The sequence below is a fragment of the Platalea leucorodia genome, assembly GCF_965183815.1.
Source record: "Platalea leucorodia genome assembly, chromosome: 6".
In the NCBI taxonomy this organism is placed as follows: domain Eukaryota; kingdom Metazoa; phylum Chordata; class Aves; order Pelecaniformes; family Threskiornithidae; genus Platalea; species Platalea leucorodia.
Genome location: NC_138828.1, coordinates 70,827,769 through 70,848,294, shown reverse-complemented (window position 1 = coordinate 70,848,294; position 20,526 = coordinate 70,827,769). Strand labels below are relative to the sequence as shown.

The 20,526-nt window shown below is 41.3% G+C and overlaps 1 protein-coding gene across 2 annotated transcripts in view; it reads right to left on the bottom strand.

The window, feature by feature from the left end:
* The window catches only part of RAB28 (RAB28, member RAS oncogene family), a 66,550-nt gene extending 58,443 nt beyond the window's left edge, over positions 1–8,107 (bottom strand). For both annotated transcript variants that reach the window (XM_082315459.1, XM_082315458.1), the window contains exons 1-2: positions 7,876–8,107; positions 474–570 (exon numbers count right to left, since the gene is read on the bottom strand). In XM_082315459.1, the coding sequence (XP_082171585.1) occupies positions 474–570; positions 7,876–7,953 (175 nt within the window). In that variant the 5' untranslated portion in view covers positions 7,954–8,107. The remainder of the gene's footprint in view (positions 1–473; positions 571–7,875) is intronic.
* Positions 8,108–20,526: the final 12,419 nt, after the last annotated feature.

The window sequence follows — 20,526 nt, the reverse complement described above, 5'->3', positions numbered from 1 at the left end:
TGCCTTGCATAAAACAGCATTCACATATTAGAGCACTGCGATTCCATAGCTGCATTATGCTTCTCTCACACAACTCAAATACATGTTGTGTATTTCATTTAAAAAAAAAATTCTATTTCTTTCAAAACACATATACTTTTTCAATTAATATATTTAAAGTTCCATTTCATTGTTGCATGTTACACTATCCACATGGTCAGCGAGTACACTCAAGTAGAGATAATAAAAATCATGAATATAGATAGCATTCCTTTTATTTGAACTCTGTGTTTTACTTAAAGATATAAGTTGCAAATGCATAACCCTTTGTCACCTGGGAAGAACATACTAACAAAACTTTCTCTGAATAACCTAATTTACTTTGCCATAAAAAGCACTGTACTAAGCTTATTTAGTACACATTACTTTGAAGAATCTGTTTCTGCAAGCCTTACTGCTGCCCAGCCTATCAGTGTTAGTTTTTATTCTCTTACCTGGCAATATTATCCTTTTCAAGAAGAAATCCAGTCCTATGGTTTGTTTGTACTGTTTTCCAAATGTCTCTTGGGCAAAACGTGTGGCTAAGGATGTCTAAAACAGAACAATATCAAATTAAGTTGATGTTTTAAACAGCGAAAAACTTGATGTTAAACCAGAAGTATGAAATACAGTAAAGCACTTTTTAAATCAATGCATGCTGACAGTGTTCGTGGATTTGGATTGACAAGCATTCCAGCCAACTTCAACATAATAAGATGAGGTTGCAAAGGCTACTAATTTATGCAACAAGAAGCAAGGCGCATATTTCCTTTGTATTTCAAAGATACTGTGATATTCATATTACAAAACATTACACAGATTTGAATGAGGTATCATTAGTACACTCAAACTGACACAAATCTAAGTGACACTATCCATACCTGAAGAGCTTATTATTTTTGAAAAGCGTTCATTTCCAAAACAAGGGCTCTTCCCCGACACAGAACACCATGATCCCAGACCAACTTTCTGGGAGGGAACAGAGATCTGCACAGCGCAGTGTCCTACAGGGGCTCCAAAGTGTGGCAGGATTCCTGCCACTCTACATCAAAGTTTCAGGATCAGGGATTACATGAAGTCTAAGATAGGAAGAGTACTTTCTTGTACACAGAAAAAACTAAACTCATGTTAAGAACGCACATTTTCAGAACCATTCCTTTAAGCAGAACTTTGGAAACTTATTTCTTCAATTTATATTTTGTGGATTTATGAAAGTAGACCAATACAGTGTTCACCTAATAAAGAATCAGCTTTTACTACATCCTGCTAAAAGGATACACAACTAACCTATATAAAGTAATGAAGCAAGGCATTTATATTCTTTCACTAGTAATATAAGTTCTCCATGCAAGGCAAAAAAAAGGGGAAGTGAAAGAAGGAAAGAAAGAAAGAAAGACAGACCCATAATCTAAGGTTAAAAAAAAAGGAAAGGAGAAAAGAGAAATGCAATTATAAAAAACACAAAAGTTTGTATTGTTGAAAAAATTAAATACTATATTAAAAATGAATGTCACATAGATAAAATACATCCTACATCAAATTTGTGGTGTACACTTAAAAATCTCATGTTGACATGACATACGAAAATATAAAAACAAAGTAATTGCAGAAAAAAATAATCTAAATATATACTTACATATAAAGGGGAAAAAAAAAAAAAGCCTAACAGCCTCACAAAACCCTTACACTGTCTGAGAAAACTCAAAATGGGCAAGAAGGATTATTTTTTGCCAGCTTTCCATTCATCGAGACCTGAAGAGATGAGTCACATCAATTGTTATTAGAAATTGCTGTTAGAGCACATTTAGTTAAAAATGCAATAGCAAAATAATGCCAGTAGTTCTGAAAAATGAGAATAGGCAAGTTCTATTAATAGAACACAGACTACCTGTGAAGTAAATAACACAGGATTTACTGTTTTCTTGTTTCTATATCACATTTATATTCCAACCACTGTCATGTATAATAAATGATATTTTGATATCAGAAGATATGTTTAGGAAGTAATCCAAAAAATCAATTAAAGACTATGGCAACATTTTCATTTACTTCACTGAACTTAAGGCCGAGAGGATTAAAAACAAATAAATAAATTGGGGAAAAAAGCAAGTAAACTAGAAATAGCATGAGTATGCTTACATATTTATATCATTGTGGAAAGGGTGAAGACCACAGAGGATGAATCGTGAGAAGATTCTTCTGCCTACCGCTATAATACTAACAACAGTAGTGTAGTACTACAGTAGTGTAGCATAATACTACAGTATTACTAACAACATGCACAAAATAAAATTCAATACAGATTTAGACTGTAGTACTAAAAAAATCAGTAGAACTGATTCTTTTAATCACAATAGTTAGCATGTCAAGATTACAAAGACATTATTTTTAATCTGTCATGACCTTAAAGATGTAGATAAGAATAAGAACATTGCAGGAACACACCATACAGTTTTCTCCTTGAAACTTTCCTTTTCGGAAAAGTAACCAGCACCCAGAGTACAGATTAAAATATCATCTGACTATATCACAGTATTCTACATTCTCCAACACAGTAATTTACGTCCCCATTAAATAAGCAACCACTCCCTTCTTGTTTTAAGGGCTCAGTAAATATTAGCTTTATCACTCTGTGACACTCAATATTCCCTGAGGGCTTCTAGGGGTGTTAGTAAAAATAAACAACATACATTCAATTAACAGCCAACCAATAAGAGCAGCAAGTAATCAACAGCATGGCAAAGTTCTCTTAAACAGTTTTCCTCTACTGTGCTCTTGAATGCAAAGGAATTTATAGCAGAAAATCATTGACTAACTCCTTTTTCATTTTTTTCTAATAAATGTTAGAGCTCGAGAAAGGTGTTGGATTACCAGACTAGAGGCCTCTATTTATTCATAGAACAAGCATTTATCCACAAAATACTAAGAGCAACAGTTCAAAATTCTCCACAGCAGTAAACAGAGAAGTTATGTCAATGCATATTCAAGGACCTCTACAATGCAAATACTCCCTTCAATCCTAAAGTTGTTCTCTGTCATGCCTGCTATAAAAGATTCTGCATGACAGTTTTGCCTGTAAAGATACGTTGAGTACAATCTATGTAAAAAATAACTAAACTTAAATAATGGTTCAGTAGAATTGTAGCTGTAAAAATAAATAAGTGATCAGTGACCATTTTTAAAACAAGATTATGCTCCATTCATAAAATTTCAGCCATTAATCTAGAGATCAGAGGATAGCATGACACCAAGAAGGCCTTGCTCCTTCATATCTCTACTAAGACAATCAGGCCACCAACTTTCAAAGCAGACTTTCCCTTAGACCCAGTCTGGCAGGTTCACACATTTGTCTTAAATACTTCAAAGCAAATGTTTACATGCTGTTCTGAATAGCAATACACTATCGAAGGCTGGTGTTACAAACTCCCTCCTTTCAGCCAAAAAAAATGCCTTTGGGTTCTAACATACAGTAATCAAGACAGCAGTAAAAAGTTATACATAAAAATGACAGTATTCTAAGTGCAGAATATAATGGGATATTTGGGAAGGTTTTTTGGAAGCAAACGAAGATGCAATTAAACCTCACAGGTGAGGCATGACAATTTCTTGCTTCTATTTTGCAATGTCAACAACTCACAGTATAAACTGCTGACAAGCTGTTCCTAAATACCTAGATAGTGAGTAAACAGGAAAAAAGCAAACAATATTTATGAAATAGTAGCAGACAAGTCAAACAGAACAAGCAATGATAGCCAGCTCTAACTGACACTGACAACTCACCAGGACAACATGGAAACTTGTATAGAAAACCCTGCCAATGACAATTCTTTGAGTAAAATCCTATAGAAGAAAGATTTCAAAAAGTGGTGCCAAAGTGTAGTATCATAGTTGTAAGAAAGAAAAACTAAACCCAAAATTCAATGGGATGAAAGCATATAGTTCTGAAGCCATGAATTTCCATTCACAGAGCAATTTTACCAGCCAATTGAGAATCCACTTTCCAAAAAGCAAGGCGCATCTATCCCTCCCTCACTCCCTTCTAGAACGTCGATGGCGTTCTCCAAGCACAGCAACATTCACCCCTCGGTCATGCCCTATCCCTACCGGTAAGGATTTTATGACAGAAAAAATGAAAAGAAACACTTGGCTAAATAACAAAATGCTTTAACTAGCATAAAACCACATAACTGTCCAACACAGAGAATTTGTCACTGAGAACAGTCTAGCTTTATGGCAGGCAAAGTATTTTGTAAACAAAGTAGTTCTGTCACCTGAAGGTGATGTCTTTCCACCCCTCTCCTAACCACTGATGAAACTTTGTTCACTAGAAAAGAAAAAATTATCAAGACTTTTTGACATTAGACATGCATCTGTGAAGCTAAGCCAATCTGCACGGGACACTTGATGCAATTTTCCATTTGCAAGACTGAACAGTGACAACAATGGTTTTGTCAACACTGACGAAATTTTTGAGCCCATGTGTAACCACAAAATCCAGAATTGGCACAATGCTTAAAAATCTGGCATCCTAAAAAATCCTAAAGCAAGCAAGCAGAACACCACTCTCTGTTCCAGCCTACATTTTACCTCCTGCAAACACCCACACCAGGTCGAGCATTCGCTCTTTCATTTTCATCATCCGTTGTTAAGAGGAGAAGGAAAAGGTAGGATGTTTCTGCTACCATACTCTAGCCCCAGTTGCAACAGATGGCAGAAAGACAGAATCTCATGTGCTTTGCTCCTCCTGCACACCCTATTTTTCAGGACCTCCCTTGCCATGAATAGCTCCAAGATTTGCTTCCAGAGGCCCAAAACCTTTTTCAACCATAGCAAATCAGAGTTATTCTAGCTCAAATCAGCATCATTATATACTTCAATATTAAGCCAATCTGTGCATAGTAACAGTAGAAATATCTGGAACTTAATGTCATTTTTTTCAATCCTACTAGTACTGCTGGTTTATTTTAATGGAAAATCATTTTGGCTCAGGAAGAGTAGGTTGATTTAAAACCTAGATGCATAAGGCTGCTGTGTGTATATATGTTCCCTCCTGTTATCCAAATCAAAGAGCCAACTGTTATTAATAATTGCCGTTTATTTTCATCTCACATTGTCCCTGCTTCCGACTTCTTTTCAGATTGTTTTCCTAACTTGTCTAGTTCATTAAAATCATCCTCTATTATTATCTTCTTACTAACCAATCTCGCCTTCCTCAATTTTTCAACAATCTACCATTTCTTTACTATCTCTATTTTACCTTAATACTTTTTCAGATTCTATTCTGTCTCTCACTCCTCTCTATTCCTTCTTCCCTTTTTACTCCTCTCTCCTTAGAGCTTGCTCCAGCAGTGCTTATTCCTACCCTTAAAATTCTAAGTATCTAATTATTCACTCAACCACCACAAAACAAATGAATAGAAGCACAACATCCCTCCCTTGCCTCATGGATAGAGCAACTTCTAGCTAGTGGAAACACAAACATTAGCCTTAGCTTGAACTGACACTGATTTGTTTTTAAACTGCTGCCAACCCTCGCACAGAACCTGAATCACATTGCTACCAAACAATGGGTGAGGAAAAAGAAATGAAGTTTTCACCTTCAGCCAGCTGACTCACAAAGACATAATTTTTCTCCCTGGAGAACTGAAGACTAGACAGCCCCAGATGGCCAAGAGGGAGGAAATAAAATCTGGGTTGTTTTTCTTTTTTGGCAGGGGGGGAAGCAATGGAAAGAAGTCAAATGTGAACATCTCACACTAAACACAAGATGCAATATTTCAAAGATATATTCCATTATTTCCTATGCTCCTCCTGTCCAATGATCCCAGTGACAGAGGAAGAGAAAAACCAATGTCTTGCACAGTAAATGAGAGGCTAAGTATGCATGTGTGTAAAGACCAGCTGTGAACCAGATGTGAGAGGCAGGCTATTTAGAGTTGAAAAACATATAGACATATGCATGTTTCAACAAGTAAGCGGAACGAGTAGCCAACAAAGGAGAGGAACCTCAACGATTTAGTCTTCTGAGGTGCCTGAAACAGCACTAGGTACATTTTATCTTTCCCTTCCATGACCCAATCACTTCTTTATTTTCACAAGATCTTACAATAAATCTATTATTGCAAGTGTTTGCTGCCAGGCCATCAGGATGGCTGGAAGACGACTCTATTACAGCATCATCTAGGGGGGACAGGAGGAAAAGCAGCCCACCATAGCACAGCTGCTGCTCATGCAACATAAACTGCACTTGAAGCACAGGATTCCTAGAGCCAGCAGGAGATTCAGTGAGTGGCAGCTCCCATGTGAGAGTAGGAACCAGCAGGAATATACATCAAAACTCAAGAACGCTTGAAAATCCATGTTTGGCGAGAGGTCTTGCTACAAGGTGCTGAACAGCAGTAGTGAAAGGACTCCTCAGTTTGAATGGAAAACTCCTGGGGAAAGCTACCAGTGAAACAGCATTTCAGCTGTCAATCCTGTGCATTTATTATGCTCTCATCACATAGTCGCTTGGAGTTGCCCATCTACTGACTCAGATGAATACAATACCACTTCAGACTGGGTTTAGAATCACTGGAGACAAGAAATGTTTTGTTTCGTCACAGAGCTCTGCATAAGTGAGCAAAACCATGTACATACTTTCACTAAGAGCTTATTTCTATTAATGGCAGGCAGTTAATTTAAACCACTTCTAAGAATATTTCTGCTTCTCATTTGAACTGTGAGGCAGGCAGACTTTCTGCCTCCCCATCTTTTCAAGTTAATGACAGAGGAAAAACTGTATTCTTCACATATACAATAAAATTACTATTTTAGTGTGTATCTCACAAAAGGATTCAGGCTACATATTGCCATAGACATGTTCACATGTGTAAGTAAAGATCAGTGACTATTTCCATGGGGAAGAAAGCATCTTTTTGCCTTCTTTGGTCTCTATTTGTCAAAACTTCTCTTTTAAAAAGACCAGTATAACTTGTTTATAAACAAACTGCTTATAAATAGTACTTAATTATGTTGATTATAGATGGGGAAAAAAAAAACCAACTAAAAGTCACAAACAACAACTAAATTGACCCAGAATTGTCTTTCCAAACTCTGAAACAGTGACTCAAATAGATGCAAACTGTTCTGTCCACCTCAGGAGGTTATCGGCTCTGAAGTCGACGTGAAGGGAGCCTGGAGACCCAGCTAAGCCACCCTCCCTGCTCGCCCTTTCGGCGGGAACCGCGAATTCAGGTGCCGGGCCCCGGCCCCTCCGGGCACCGCCAGCCACCGAGGAGAGCTCCGGGCTCCTCCAGCAGCTCCAGCCGAGCCACCTCCCGCCGCCAGTGCACGGGCATCAGCGGGAGTCGCCATGGCAGGCAGCACCACAGTCCTTACGTTATTAGCCGCTTCTTTTATTAAGGCTCAAGAAAATTGGATTAAAGTCGTATACGTCTCTCTGTTGACCCAGCCTCTCCGGTAGGGAAACCCCGCCGGAGGGTTTTGCTGCCGAGCACGGGGCGGGTACCGGCGGCCCCGGGGGGGGAGCTGCCCGGCGCAGAGCCCGCCGCTGCCGGCCGGCCGGAGAGCGGCGGGGGCCCGTCCCGGCTCTCCGCTACGCCCCCGCCCCACACACGCGGGGGAGACCGCGGAGAGGGAGCAGCGCAGGGCTGGGGGTGAAGGGGGAGCAGTCAGCCGGCGTGCCGCCGCCGGGTATCGCGACAACGGCAGCGCGGTAGACTGGAAGCCGCCAGGGGCTGCTCCCTCCTCAGCGGGAGGGCCGGGGGAGCGCTGAAGAGGGAGGGCAGGAAGGGGGCTCGGGGCACCGCGGCGACGGAGAGGAGCGGGGCGCTGCCGGCGGGGGCCGGCACTGACCTTGCCAGTGGTGCCGTCCCCCAGCACCACTAGCTTGAGCTGGCGGTCCGGACTCTCCTCCTCCTCCGAGTCCGACATGGTCCCTACGCCCCCGGCGGGGAAGGAGAAGAGGCGGAGGGCAGCCGCGGGGGACGGGGCGCAGGAGCGAGGAGGGGAAGGGGGAAAGGAGCGAGCGCCGCGCTCACGGAGCCGGCAGCGGTGCAGAGGCCGGAGCCGCCATCTTCCCTCCGCGCGCCCGCCGTCGCTATGGCCCGCACGGGACGGAACCAACGCGGGAAGGGAGGGAAGGGGGAGAGGGTGGCTCGCGGGCGGGAGCTACGGCAACGAGTCCGGCAGCCGCTGCGGGCGCAAGCAGGGGGCACCCGCGGCGCCCTCGCCTCCGCTCCCCCCCCCAGCGGCCGGGCGAATGGTTCAGCCCGACTCGCCGCTAGGCGCAGCGGTGGTTTGGCCCCGAAGTGACGCCCCGCGCCGTAACTAAGGAACGTGGAGGTCAGAGGTCGCGGGGTGGGCGGGGCGTGGGCGGGGCTAACGGCTCCAACGGCCGCCGCGCGGAGGGACGCTCCGCCACGGCGGGGCCGGGCCGCAGGGTGTGGGCTGGCCGGAGCCGGGGGGCGGCCGTCCCGCCCGCCCCAGGCGTTGGCCGCAGGCCTCCGGGGGAGGGAGCTCCGGCAGGCGGCTGGAGGGCTTCGAAAGGGAATAAAGGCTGGGGGATGCCCCGCGGGGCTTCCCGTGAGAGCAGGAGCCCCGCGGGGCTCCCGGGCGGAGGCGGCCGGCTGCAGCCCGGGGGCTGCGGTTTCATTCTGCTACGTCCGCCTGCGTGGCCCCGTCCCTTTCGTGGCTGGGCTGCTGCGCAGCGACAAGCTGCGTTAATATTTGTAAAGAAACGTGCTAGCATAGACAGCAAATACGATAGCGAGCAGCGCCCCGGGTCCAGCCTGATCTCCCCGCGTTGCAGCTCAGCCGTTCTTGACGGCGCTTTGCCTGACCTAAACCCACCGGAGAGGGATGCCACCGTTTTCCTAGGAGATCTGCTCAGAACTTTCTGTCCATACAGGCAACTAGTAAGAAAACTTGTCTACGCAGCCTTAACTGAGTTTTAAACCATTATTTTATTATGTGCAATGACCACGGAGAGCAGCATATAACCTCTTCTGCAGCAGTTTTTCACATATTTAAACACTGTTAGCGTGTCTTCAGTCCGTCTTCTTTCCCGTAGACTAAACAACTCCGCTTCGTTCGGTCTTACTCGGGGTTGTCTTTTCTAGACTTCTGATTATTCTTGTTGCTTTCCTTTGGCCCCTCTCCACTTTCTTGAAACGGTGTGCCAAAAGCTGGATACAGTACTTCGGTTGAGGCCTTGTGAGTACTGAGCAGAGTGGAAGTATTACTTCATGTGTCTTACATACGAGACTCCTGTTTATATATCCCAGTATGATGTTTGCTTTCTTCACGGTATGACATTGCTGACTCATACTGTTTCTGATTTACTAAAAAACCTCTGAATCCTCTCCTGTTATCAGAATTTCATACACTTTGCAGTTTTATTCCTGTTTAACTGTAGTGCTTTCTGCATGTCCCCATTGAATTTCATCCTATATTTCAGGCTACCTGCACAATTTGTCAGTATAATTTTGTTTATAATCCTGTCCTACAAAATGCATGCTATCCCTTCCAACTTGATTATAGCTGCAACTTTAAGAATCATATTCTCTATTCCAAAGTCATTAATAAAGATATCCAATAGTACCAGATCTCTGCAAGCCCCTATTTGACATATCCTTCCAATATGACGAGTGATAACAATTCTTTGGGCATAGTTTACACAACAACTTGACAAAAGAGCCAGCTAAGGCTGTTTAAAGTATAGATGTACTTTAGTGGATTCAATAGCAAGCTGAGAATTTTTAGAACAACTTTGTGTAATATCTGAATAGAAATCATTCCTGTTTCAGTCTCCTTCAGGTTTTCTTTTTGAAATATATGTCAGAAATTTCCAATATTACGAACACACTGTTTTACTCAGTCCTCAGCAGGATCAAAAAGATTCCTTATTACTCATGTATTCAAGTGTTTGCAGAACTGAGGCCAAATGCTTTCCCAATGACATTGTGAAAAAAGGGGAAAAAAGCAGAAAAGACCTTAACTTCTAATGGAAAACCAGACACACATCTCTGTCACTTTGTTCATACTTCAAAACAAATTAAACATGTTACTCATCAACTGTTTTCCACTTCAAATCATCTTTTAGCCTAATTATACTGTAAATTCTCTTAACTAGGAACTTCAGCAAGATCAGCATCAGGGCTCAGCTGAACAGCATTTCTTGGAACAAAGAGCAACAGGGAAAAACATGGAATTTTCCTTTATGATTTCTGACATACTGAATGGTTGTACCATTGGCGTTAGACATTTAAAAGCTCCACATCTCCTATCGATTGCACTGTTGGTGGAACTGTTTATGTTCCTGCCAATTCTGCCTCAATCACATTAAGAAAGAACATAAAAGATTAATTCAAAGCTTCACAGTGCTTTTGGGGAGAAGCAGGGTTCTATTCAACCCCCAAGACAAGAATTAGCGGAGTTCAGGCTGTGTGTGCAAAAGCAGGATGATCAGAGAGGAAGGTGCTCCAGGTCTCCAGGCTGCATGTATTCTCATTTGAAATACGACAAAGAAATGTGTGTGTTATAGTACACACCCCCAAACTTAATTTTCTTCTTAGATTATATTCATTTTTCCTCCACAAATCACCTGAGCTTATTAAAAGTTAGCATCATCATCTAAAGAGTGAACAATATAGAAAGAACTGTTTCATCTTGAATATGGCCTTCATGGGCTTAAAGTTGTCTTGAGGGTATCTGATCTATTTAAATAAACACTTATATACTAAGGCATAATTTTGGAAATACAGAGAATGCTTGATATGGATAAACATGCATGTTTGCTGTTGACTGTCAAGAAAGATGAATGTAAACTTCCCCAGGAGACAGCACAGTAATGTAATCACACAACTTAGTCCCCAAGAGCCTCCTTGCAGTTGTTAAATGTATGGATGACAGGGATGTACTAAAATCCTTCTTGGCTATATAAAAAATCAGTGTCAAGATTAAAGCTGCCCAGTGGAGTTAATGCTTTGATTAAGAATAAAACTACAAAAGAGTGTTTTTTGCCATTATTTCACTTTATACTAGCATAACAGAGCAAACAATCAGACTACAAATCTTTATATATCTTATTCGACAATCTTAACGGCAGGGTGTCATTAGTTTATGTGGAGTGGTACAGATTGTTGGTACCAGCACAGCCCCTCTAGGGAGGTTTTCAAATCGAAATGTTTTTGTCATTGCAATCTTAACTAGTTTTTTATTTGCTAAATATGAACAACATTTTATAGATGAAAGGAAGCTAGTCTTGAACTCCTTGATACTTTACAAGTAAAGGAAATATATGAAGCACATTGAAAAGCACTGGAATTAACAAAAAGCACACTGCGGTCAAAATTAATTTTTTTTTTTCATTGATGGCAGTATGCAAATAATTTGAAACTCTTCTGCATTTTTAGAATGCTAAGGAAAAATCCTTAAGCAGTGCCTTTTAATAGAGCTTTCCTTGAAAAATGCCTGGGTCACCCAATGACACAGAAAATAAATATACATTGTTTAGTGGACATTCAGTCAGTATTTTCATATGTGCTCTTTTGTTTTTCATTATACTTTCTATATACTTTATATTATTTCTTTATGAAGAAATATCACTGGTAATCCACTGGTAATTGAGAATATTGTCAATGATAAGTGAGATGGCAACAATTTAAAAATTCCCATATTTCATATAGGCTCCAAATAAGAAAGTAATTGTATCCCCATTCTCTCTCAAGTTTTGGCCTATTACTTGGTTTGAGCATTTTCTACTGAATTAAATCAACTTTTTTAGTATGTGAAACCAAATGCTACAGACAGTTTCCTATCTCTATACTTCAGAAAAAGGGAGGGAAGAGCTATATGACTTCATTTCAATTCCCTAAACCAATAGTTATTGATCAGTGGAGCCTTGGGCATTTGAAAACACCTTGCAGGAGTCCATGGAAGGGTGCTGAGGAAAGCAAACCCAGAAGGCTTAGATTTAGCCTATGTAGATTTTCCCTTTCAGTTGAGGGCTGTCAAGAGTCTGTAAGACCGATTGTTGCTGCTGCTCTATGCCACTACTAAATCTTCCACCTTTATCAGCTGGGCGGTGAGTTTAATAAATGTTTTTATTTGGTTTGGTTCTTCATCTTCAGATTATCACTGAAGTTGTCCCAGTTCAGTTTTAGCTGAAAAGGCTCAAGTATTTGAAGGCTTGGCAGCTCTCCCTAAGTGGGATCACTACAATTGCTGAGTAAGTTTGGGTGGACAGAGGCAATGGAGAGTGACAGGAGGGGCCAGAGAGGTTTAGGAGAGGAGACAGGCAGCGGTGGGGCTGTCAGAGGGTTTATGTAGGTAAGGAAGGGGGGCTGGAAGGGTTGAGTGGGTTATAGGAAGCTGGTGCTAGGAATAATCTGCAGGAATTTCTGAGGGTCAGAGGCAAATGTGGGAATCTCTTCTTATTGTTCACTCTCTCCAGTCAGCCCCTCCTGTACAACATCTTCCTCCATCCCAGGAGACAGGGCCACATACCCAGCTCACTCCTCATCTGGGTCAAAAGAAACTTTCCTTCCTGGCACCACCTTATTTCTGTGCCTCTCTTGGTGGCCACCACTTCCCTTCCTCGCATCTTCCCCTGTGCCCTCCTGGTCACATTTTTCAGTGCAAGCCATTGCTTTTCATTTACGCTGTTGTTTTGAGCTGGCAATCAGAAATACTCTTTTTTTCCCTACCATTTTCCCACCATTTTGTTCCAATTTAATTAGAAAATAGTTGTTGGTAATCAGTTTCAGTTTGAAGAAGAAAAAGCACAGTTCCAGTTTTGGTTCCTTTGCTCCATGTTCTTAAGTTACCTTGACTAAATAATTGTGGCATCCACAGTTACACTATTTTTGCAAACGCATATTTTAAAAATGCAAACGGGACGTGTGAATTTTTCAGAATATAGTATAAGGTTGCATTTCCTACATGCAAGTATCTACAAAAGAGCCCCAAATCACTACCGACACAGGAAATAGCTATAATAAGAATCATTTGTGTCATCCTTCCCTGTGTCAGAGCCGTATGCTTTTCCCAGGCTCTGGGGAAAGGTGGGAATCAGGCTGAATGAGGTGGAGCTCTGGGCTGACAAAAAGGAGCAGCACGTGTGAGAGTCTGCAACCTTTTTGCCATCCTTGTCAGGAATGCAGGGTCGTTAGCTAGCAAGTCATCTGTGCTGTCCTCTTCAGCGCCTGATGGAAACAACACATTTCTCAGTGATCGACGGGAGCCGTGTCCTCTGTTACCAATACAAGCCATTCTTTTAACTTTTGTTCTGCTATTTCTTCCTGTGCTTACACGAACACATGCGTTTCCTTTTGTGTTTCGTTCACATAAATTTTTCTGTTTCAAGTCTCTATAGCTGGGATCCATAGACCCTCCTCTTCATCAAGGTGGAAACTGCTATTGCATCTCTTTGAACAAGGAAAGTGTCCTTGAAAAGAAAAGCAAAATTGTTGCCAAAAAAGTGGAATGTGTATTAAAAAAAATTTAACAGATTTACTTGTGTTCTTGTGTTGATTTTGCCGCTCCGCTGCAGAGTGCTACTCTGGAGCAGAGTAGAAAGCAGCTGTTACTTTTAATTGCACTAGAGATTTGCAAATAAAAACCAAACTGTTTCTTCTTCATCAGTATCATCTCTAATGTTTTTACCAGATAGTCTTTTCTTCTGCACTGCTTGATTACTGTGCCTTGAGTCAGTCTCAGTGATTAATGCGGCTGACTAGACTGACAACTGAGTGGAAATGGTAAATAATCACTTGTTTTTATACATGTAAAAAACAGTTCCTACTCAAGTTGGAAATCCTTGCTTTTGGAAGGGCATTCTTCCATCTTGCTTCCTGCTAACCTAAGGTCATTTAAGGAATAGCTGCTTTAAGTGCTTGTTGATTACAGTGATGTAAACGTCTCTGGCCCAGACGCTGCAGTGAACAAGAATTTCCACACAGGAATATGGTTAAACTGAAGGCCGCAGCTTTTATGAACTACATTGCCTAATAAAACAGGGAAGAACCGCTAGCCAGCTGTTCCCCACAAACTACCCAGTAAAACAGGACCAGTGAGGTTCACCAAGCACGAGACTATGGAGGCCAAGCTAAATGTTTAAGAGAAGGCTAACCGCATCCTCCCTCCCGCAAGAGTGACCAAGGCATGTGGTCCCAAACAACCTACCTCCTTCTACGCTGTCTGTGCTGGGGAGAGAAGAGTAAAGTAAGTAGTAGCTTTTTTCGTTGTCTAAGGTGCTAAATTTTCCCTGCATTGTGGAAAAGGAAATAGCTAGCTGGCACCTGGCTAGTATTTAAGACGTGAACAGTAATTCTGGCCACAGCTAACATAAAAACCCACATTGGAAACTTGCTCTCCAGTTGTGTGAATGCACAAACAAGTTCTCTGGTCTTTCCACTAGCCGAATTTGCTAGTAAAGCCACACCACATTTTCAGTGTGGTAAACACTTTTTCTCACTGTTGAAGGAAAGCATGCTAGCCAACTGAGAGTAGAAAATCCAGCAACAGCCAGGCTAAGTAACGACAACCACAGTTAAAGAAAGAGAAGGGGTCAAAAAGACCTTCAGAACAAGAACTAATTTATAGAAGAGGCAACTGGAACTCAAACAAAGTACGTCTAACTTCTGCTGAGCGGGTCACGTAAATTTGAAGTTTCCCATCTGAACACAGAGGATCACTGGGAACTCCTGTTCCTTGTCTCCAAACCACAATGCTTGTTAGAATAATGGAGAAAGCTGTCTCTCACAGTGTTGACTTGTTACTAGTCCACTAAAAAGCCATTAATTTTTTTCTTCCTTTTATAACAACATGGAAAATAATTCTAGGGTTATTTTCTAGCATCTAGGACTGCAGGTTTGGAAGGGCCCACCTGAATCACTGGTGTTCTGTTCTAGAATTCCTGAAGGAAGTCATCAAGTTCCATCACAAAAGCAGGAAAGTCATTTGCCCCCACTGCTCTTGCTGGAAGCTTGTTCTGGTTTGACTCCATGTGGTATGTTGACCCCACTTGGCAGATAAGCTCCCACCCAGTCACTTGCTCACTCTCCCTCAGCAGGACGGGGCAGAGAATCAGAAGGGCAAAAGCAAGAAATAAAGATTGAGATAACAACAGTTTAATAAGTGAAACAAAGGTGTATGCACAAGCAAAGCAAAAAAAGGAATTCATTCACTACTTCCCATCAGCAGGTAGATGTTTCGATGCTTCCTGGACGGCAGAGTTTCAGCATGCATAACGGTTACTTGGGAGGAGAAATTCCATAACCTCAAATGTCCCCCCTTCCTCCTCCTTTCCCCCAGCTTTTGTTGCTGAGCACTACAATTGCGTTTGCTTTTTGCACAAATAAATCACATTTCCAATAGACCTAGTAACCACCTCATTCTCCTCCTTGTTAGAAATGATGTTTTATCTTCTCCTGGAGATTTGGTTTCCGAGTGTATGACCTTGCATTTCACATGGCTGAATCTTATCCCACATCAAGTGTTTCAGACCACAGAGTTATCCAGTCCTTTTGGCCCAATATCTTGAGCCTCCTCTATAGCTTCCCATCATCCTCTTACTGGTTAATCAGCCCGATCCTGCTTTTTGTGGGCAGCTCATTAAGAAATGCATTACACAAGATTGCACCTCAAGCTTATCGTTGAGGTAGCCCATCCCCTACAACCTGATACTTTTTTCAGTAATATCCATCATCATTTTCTCTTTAGCTAGTTCTCCCATCTTGACTTTATCTACTGATTTCCAACTTTCTAACTTAATGAGTAGCTACTCTTTCTTTATCAAAGTCCACATAGATGTTACCTACCATATCACCCTTGTCTAAAAAATCTTTCAGCAAAGAAAACTGTCACGTTAATCTGACACGTGAAATAAACCTGTGTTGCAATGTATCCTATTTTCCACTTGCCTGGAGGTCCTTATTAATTATTCTTTTCCACACTGAACTTTATGCCAAGAGAAGTCCCTTGGAAGTGCATCAGTAAATGCCTTCATATAATCTATCAATCTGTGAAGATATGATCTACTTGTGAACAATTCTCAAGAAGACAAACTCAATTTTCTGAATAAAGTATTAATTGCAAATGTTTTTTAAGACTCCCATGATAGTGAATATATCCCCTTCAGCATTTTTATGATCAGCCTCTCCAACAATAATTATTCACTATTAATCTCCATCCAGGGAACTGCACATACATGAGTTGAATGAATCTTGGCATGGTAAACCCACTGCAATCCCCTTTCTGCCAAGTCTAACTGACCTGCTCAAAGTCACATACGATATCAGCCTCAAAGGCAAGATTAGAGCTCAGCGTTTCCTACCTTGACCTCTCCAAAAATCCATTTATCTCCAACACTAAACTGCAGATGTGAGTCATGGCTGCTATACCTAAACATGCAGTTCTGTGTTCACTGCAGCGCATACCAACCATGCTTTCAGTGTGCTCAAACATAATTGGTTCCCCAGACTCCTAGGCTTTTTTTTACTAGTCTCTATATAGCACAGAAAAATGTTCTGAGTTGTGATCCACTTGGCAAAACTTGGATCCCTGTTCCAGGAGCCTTTTTGCAGAAAGAGATCTCCCTAGACTTCGAATTATGTTGGTTACGCATCTGCATAGCTCTTCAAGAATCTCCCATATTGTATGGGAACAAACATTACCAGTCCGGGTACAGGACTCGGATATGAAGAGATGAGAGCCTACTCCTCCGCTCCTTCACTGCTCAACCTCCTTGTCTATAAATATCTTGGCAGCTGGAAGGTACTGATGAGCCAGTACAGTTGTCTCTCATACTGAATAAAATTGTCTTATTGTTTCTTGGTTCTTCCCCATGACTATGGCAAGTTTCTGTTGCTTTCTTTATCCCTAGATTGCAATTTGCAATTTTTAAGGAACAAATATGATCTATTTGATATACCTGGGTACATCACCTAGTGAAATGAGATCCTCATGCCTAACTACAGATTGTAGCTGCTATGAATCTATGAGCAATATAGTCAGGTGTACACCTCAGTCTGGAATTACTCATCTGGATGCACACTTTCCTGTGAAACTTTCATGAGAGAGGTAGGTTTGCACTGCCTGCAGAAACCCGAGACTGATTTTCTTGAGTAGGCAACTATTCCAGTCCAAAATGAATTTGAAATGTCTATAAAGTGTCATTTAGTAGCCTCCTACTCAGGTATGTACTGCTGTTAATGACTGTATAAGACACAGGGAAGAGAGGATGAAGCCTAATGTTACCTCCACAAACCATCCAGCCATTCATCAGCCATTTCAGTGCAACATGTCAGCAAATGAAGGCAGAGATGACTGAAGAACTAACTACCCCAGTGTCCTTTGCCAGAAAATGATCCCCATTTGAATCATTAAATGTAATGTGTCTTAATTGGCTTTGAAATATCTATTGTGCCTGACAGGCATTCTTGTCACTACCCAGTGTGGCAGAGGGCTCTGGCTCACGTTCAGAGAACAAACAGCTGCAGCAATTCACGATGTTATCCCCACCCTCTCCGTTACTTGTTACGGCACCACTGCCTGTGGTTACCACCACAGCAAGAGACTTGGCAGAAATGAACGTACGCCCACACCTCACCCACACCACAGCCTCATGCCTTCACGTGAACTCGTCTTCATCAGTGACTCAAGCCATGACGTGAGCAGTGAGGCTGGGCACAAACCTCTGCTGTCCCTTCAGCTCCTGTGACATCCAGCAAACTGGAGAGCTGATGGCCCGGCTGGGCAGCTGGGCATCACAGTCCGATTCAGCAGCTGGCCTGTCATAGCTCTAATAAACATGCTCTCTTGGATATTCTTGATATTATTGAACACAGTAAAGCTGACAGCTCACTGGTAATGTGTCTCAGCTGGAATGACAGAGGGCTAGAATTTCAGGTACTTTTCCTGTCCATCTTTCTCATTGCGCACGACAAACTAAAATCAGAACTAACTGCGAATAATCCATAAATGAGTATGACCAGCAACATTACATATGTGGGTAACTGATTTTCCAAACCCTGCTTTGTATTGATTTTCTTCGGGTGTGGTATCAAAAGTCATGACTCACCCAAAATGCTTTCGTTCAACACTAGTCTATGTGCTCCCAAACCAATTTCCTCCCAGGAAATCTTACACCTTTGAGGGCAGTTCATTTACCACTGCCAAAACTATAGGTATTCTTGATGGATCTGGCGTAGCTTTATGGCATGATTATCTCAGATCTGTGTTTAGCCAAACTATCGAGATGTATTAGCAGCCAGGTGAGTGTAGAAAATCATAAGGAAGAGATAGTTAGGAAAAGCACATCAGGAAAAATTAAAAGCAACAACTGTGACAGAATTCATGTATCTAATTCTGTACGCAAGTAGACCAGGATGAAACCTTGAAATTAAGGCTTTGAGAATATGCAAGTGTTACTAATGAGAGATTAGGTATTATTTTCAGTGTCTTGAGGATGCCACCACGTATCCTTTCATCATCTAATAGTGGATCAGATCCTGTTGGGTTAGGTTTAGTTTAGTTTAGTTTTGTTTCGTTACTTTACTCAAGCAAAATTCTTGCTAGTTAATAACAGAACAAAATTCATGTTCAGTTTGGCCATGTATTAAATTAATGAAGAGCTTGCCCAGCTTATTACATGGACCTGGCGAAATACTATGAATAAATACACATTTAGAGTAATACGAGAACCGAGATTCAAACTTACAATTAGATGTGCTGGCTCTTTAATCTTTCTCGCCATGCAACACAATTTGAAATGTTTGGAGTGATTTGGTGTGGTTACTTATAATTAGAGTACATGTTTTTAGGAGAAAATTTGATATATCAAATTGATAGTGTTCCTTTAAATGGACAAACACACACTCACACCCGCAGACACACATACTAACATATGTATCTGTGACTGCTGGAGCACATCAAGTGAAGTGGCTGGATTTCAGATCCCCGCTGGCAATCACAAACCTGTTGGATGCTGTGCAATTCTGTCACTTCACTTCGGTGCTTCAGTGGCAGCTGTAATCTTCTGAATAAAACTGCTCTCATAAATGTCTGAGCTGTTTGGCCAAGATCCTTCGCCTACACAAAACTGCCTTCTCCTCAAGCTCTGTTAATCCATTAAAATGTTACCAAAGATCTCCACTGATCTCACTTTGTCATGCAAGAACTTTTCCAAAATATTCCCTGCTAGATTTTAGCTTTAACTGATAGGTGTTGGTATGTTTTCATTTGTCCTGAATCATTCGATGTCTGTCTCAAGTGCAAACCAAGAATCCTTGAGCCAGACTCTTGCCATGCACATGCAGAGAATTTTTTTGGAGATCAAAGGAGAAAATCTGGCTGGTCTGAAGGGTGATATCACTGCTAACCCTATTTTATTTTCTGCCTACTGAGAATGAAAAGAAGAAAGCTTTACACAATATACGATGTAAACACAACAGAGGGCATGAGCCTGTCAGGGTATCATTGACATGAGACTTGCATACCTGGATCCTGACAAGGATATTTTGTGACCAAAGGTAGTAACAAGGCTTTGAAAAGCACACATTTAAGAATGATGAATGCTTTAGACCTGTGCTCATACAAGTTGTGATTTAAAAGGCTGGAGGCTTCAATCTGAGCCACTAAAATTCAAAATGACAGAACCTTACAAAATTTTATTGCTCTGCATTTAATAAAATTTACATTTACAAGCTGTCAGTTTGAAATGCTGAATAACTTATAGTTTAGAACACCAAACGCCAATTGGGATTGTGCTTGAAGTCCATGACTTCCTACTTACAGTCTTTCTCAGATACTCAGAATAATCCTTCCAATCCATGCACTTTTGTTATCTCTCTTAATTCAGCTTTGGACCAAAAAAATATATTGACTTCTCAGGAAAGTCAGGGAAAGACATGTATCTTGTTGCCATTAAAAAAAAAAAAAAAAAAAAAAAAAACAACAGGCATAATTAAAAGCTCCCTTTCTGCTTGTTTAATGTGCTAATATGAGAACATTAAGGCCAATGTACCATCTACTGCCTGGTTGCTCCAGCTGTCTGGATTTTTTTGTTAATTTACGGACTCAATTATGTAGACTCTTAAATCCACAGCATTGGTGGGTGGTAAGGTAGATGGTTAATGAAGAAACATAGAGTAGGAAACTCCTTTAATGCCTGTTTTATATGTATCTTGGGTAACATTTTTAGGAGAACAAGGATCAAAGATTGTAACTTTAAGAAACTCTCAAGACAGGAATAAATGTACATGGTTTTAAGGCACCCCTAAAAATTATGAGATGGCTAATATCCCCACGACTCTGTGGTCTGTTCTAAAACAAAAATATTAAGCCAAATGTTTGGCTCTGTATAATAAAAACAGATTATCTAATGGTTTCCAGTGGGAAATATGAGAAAGACCATTCATAAAGACTCTGTAATAGTTATGAATTATAAAGACTTCCTCATTTTCAGTATAAACTGAGACCCCAATAGAAACTGTTAGATATTTA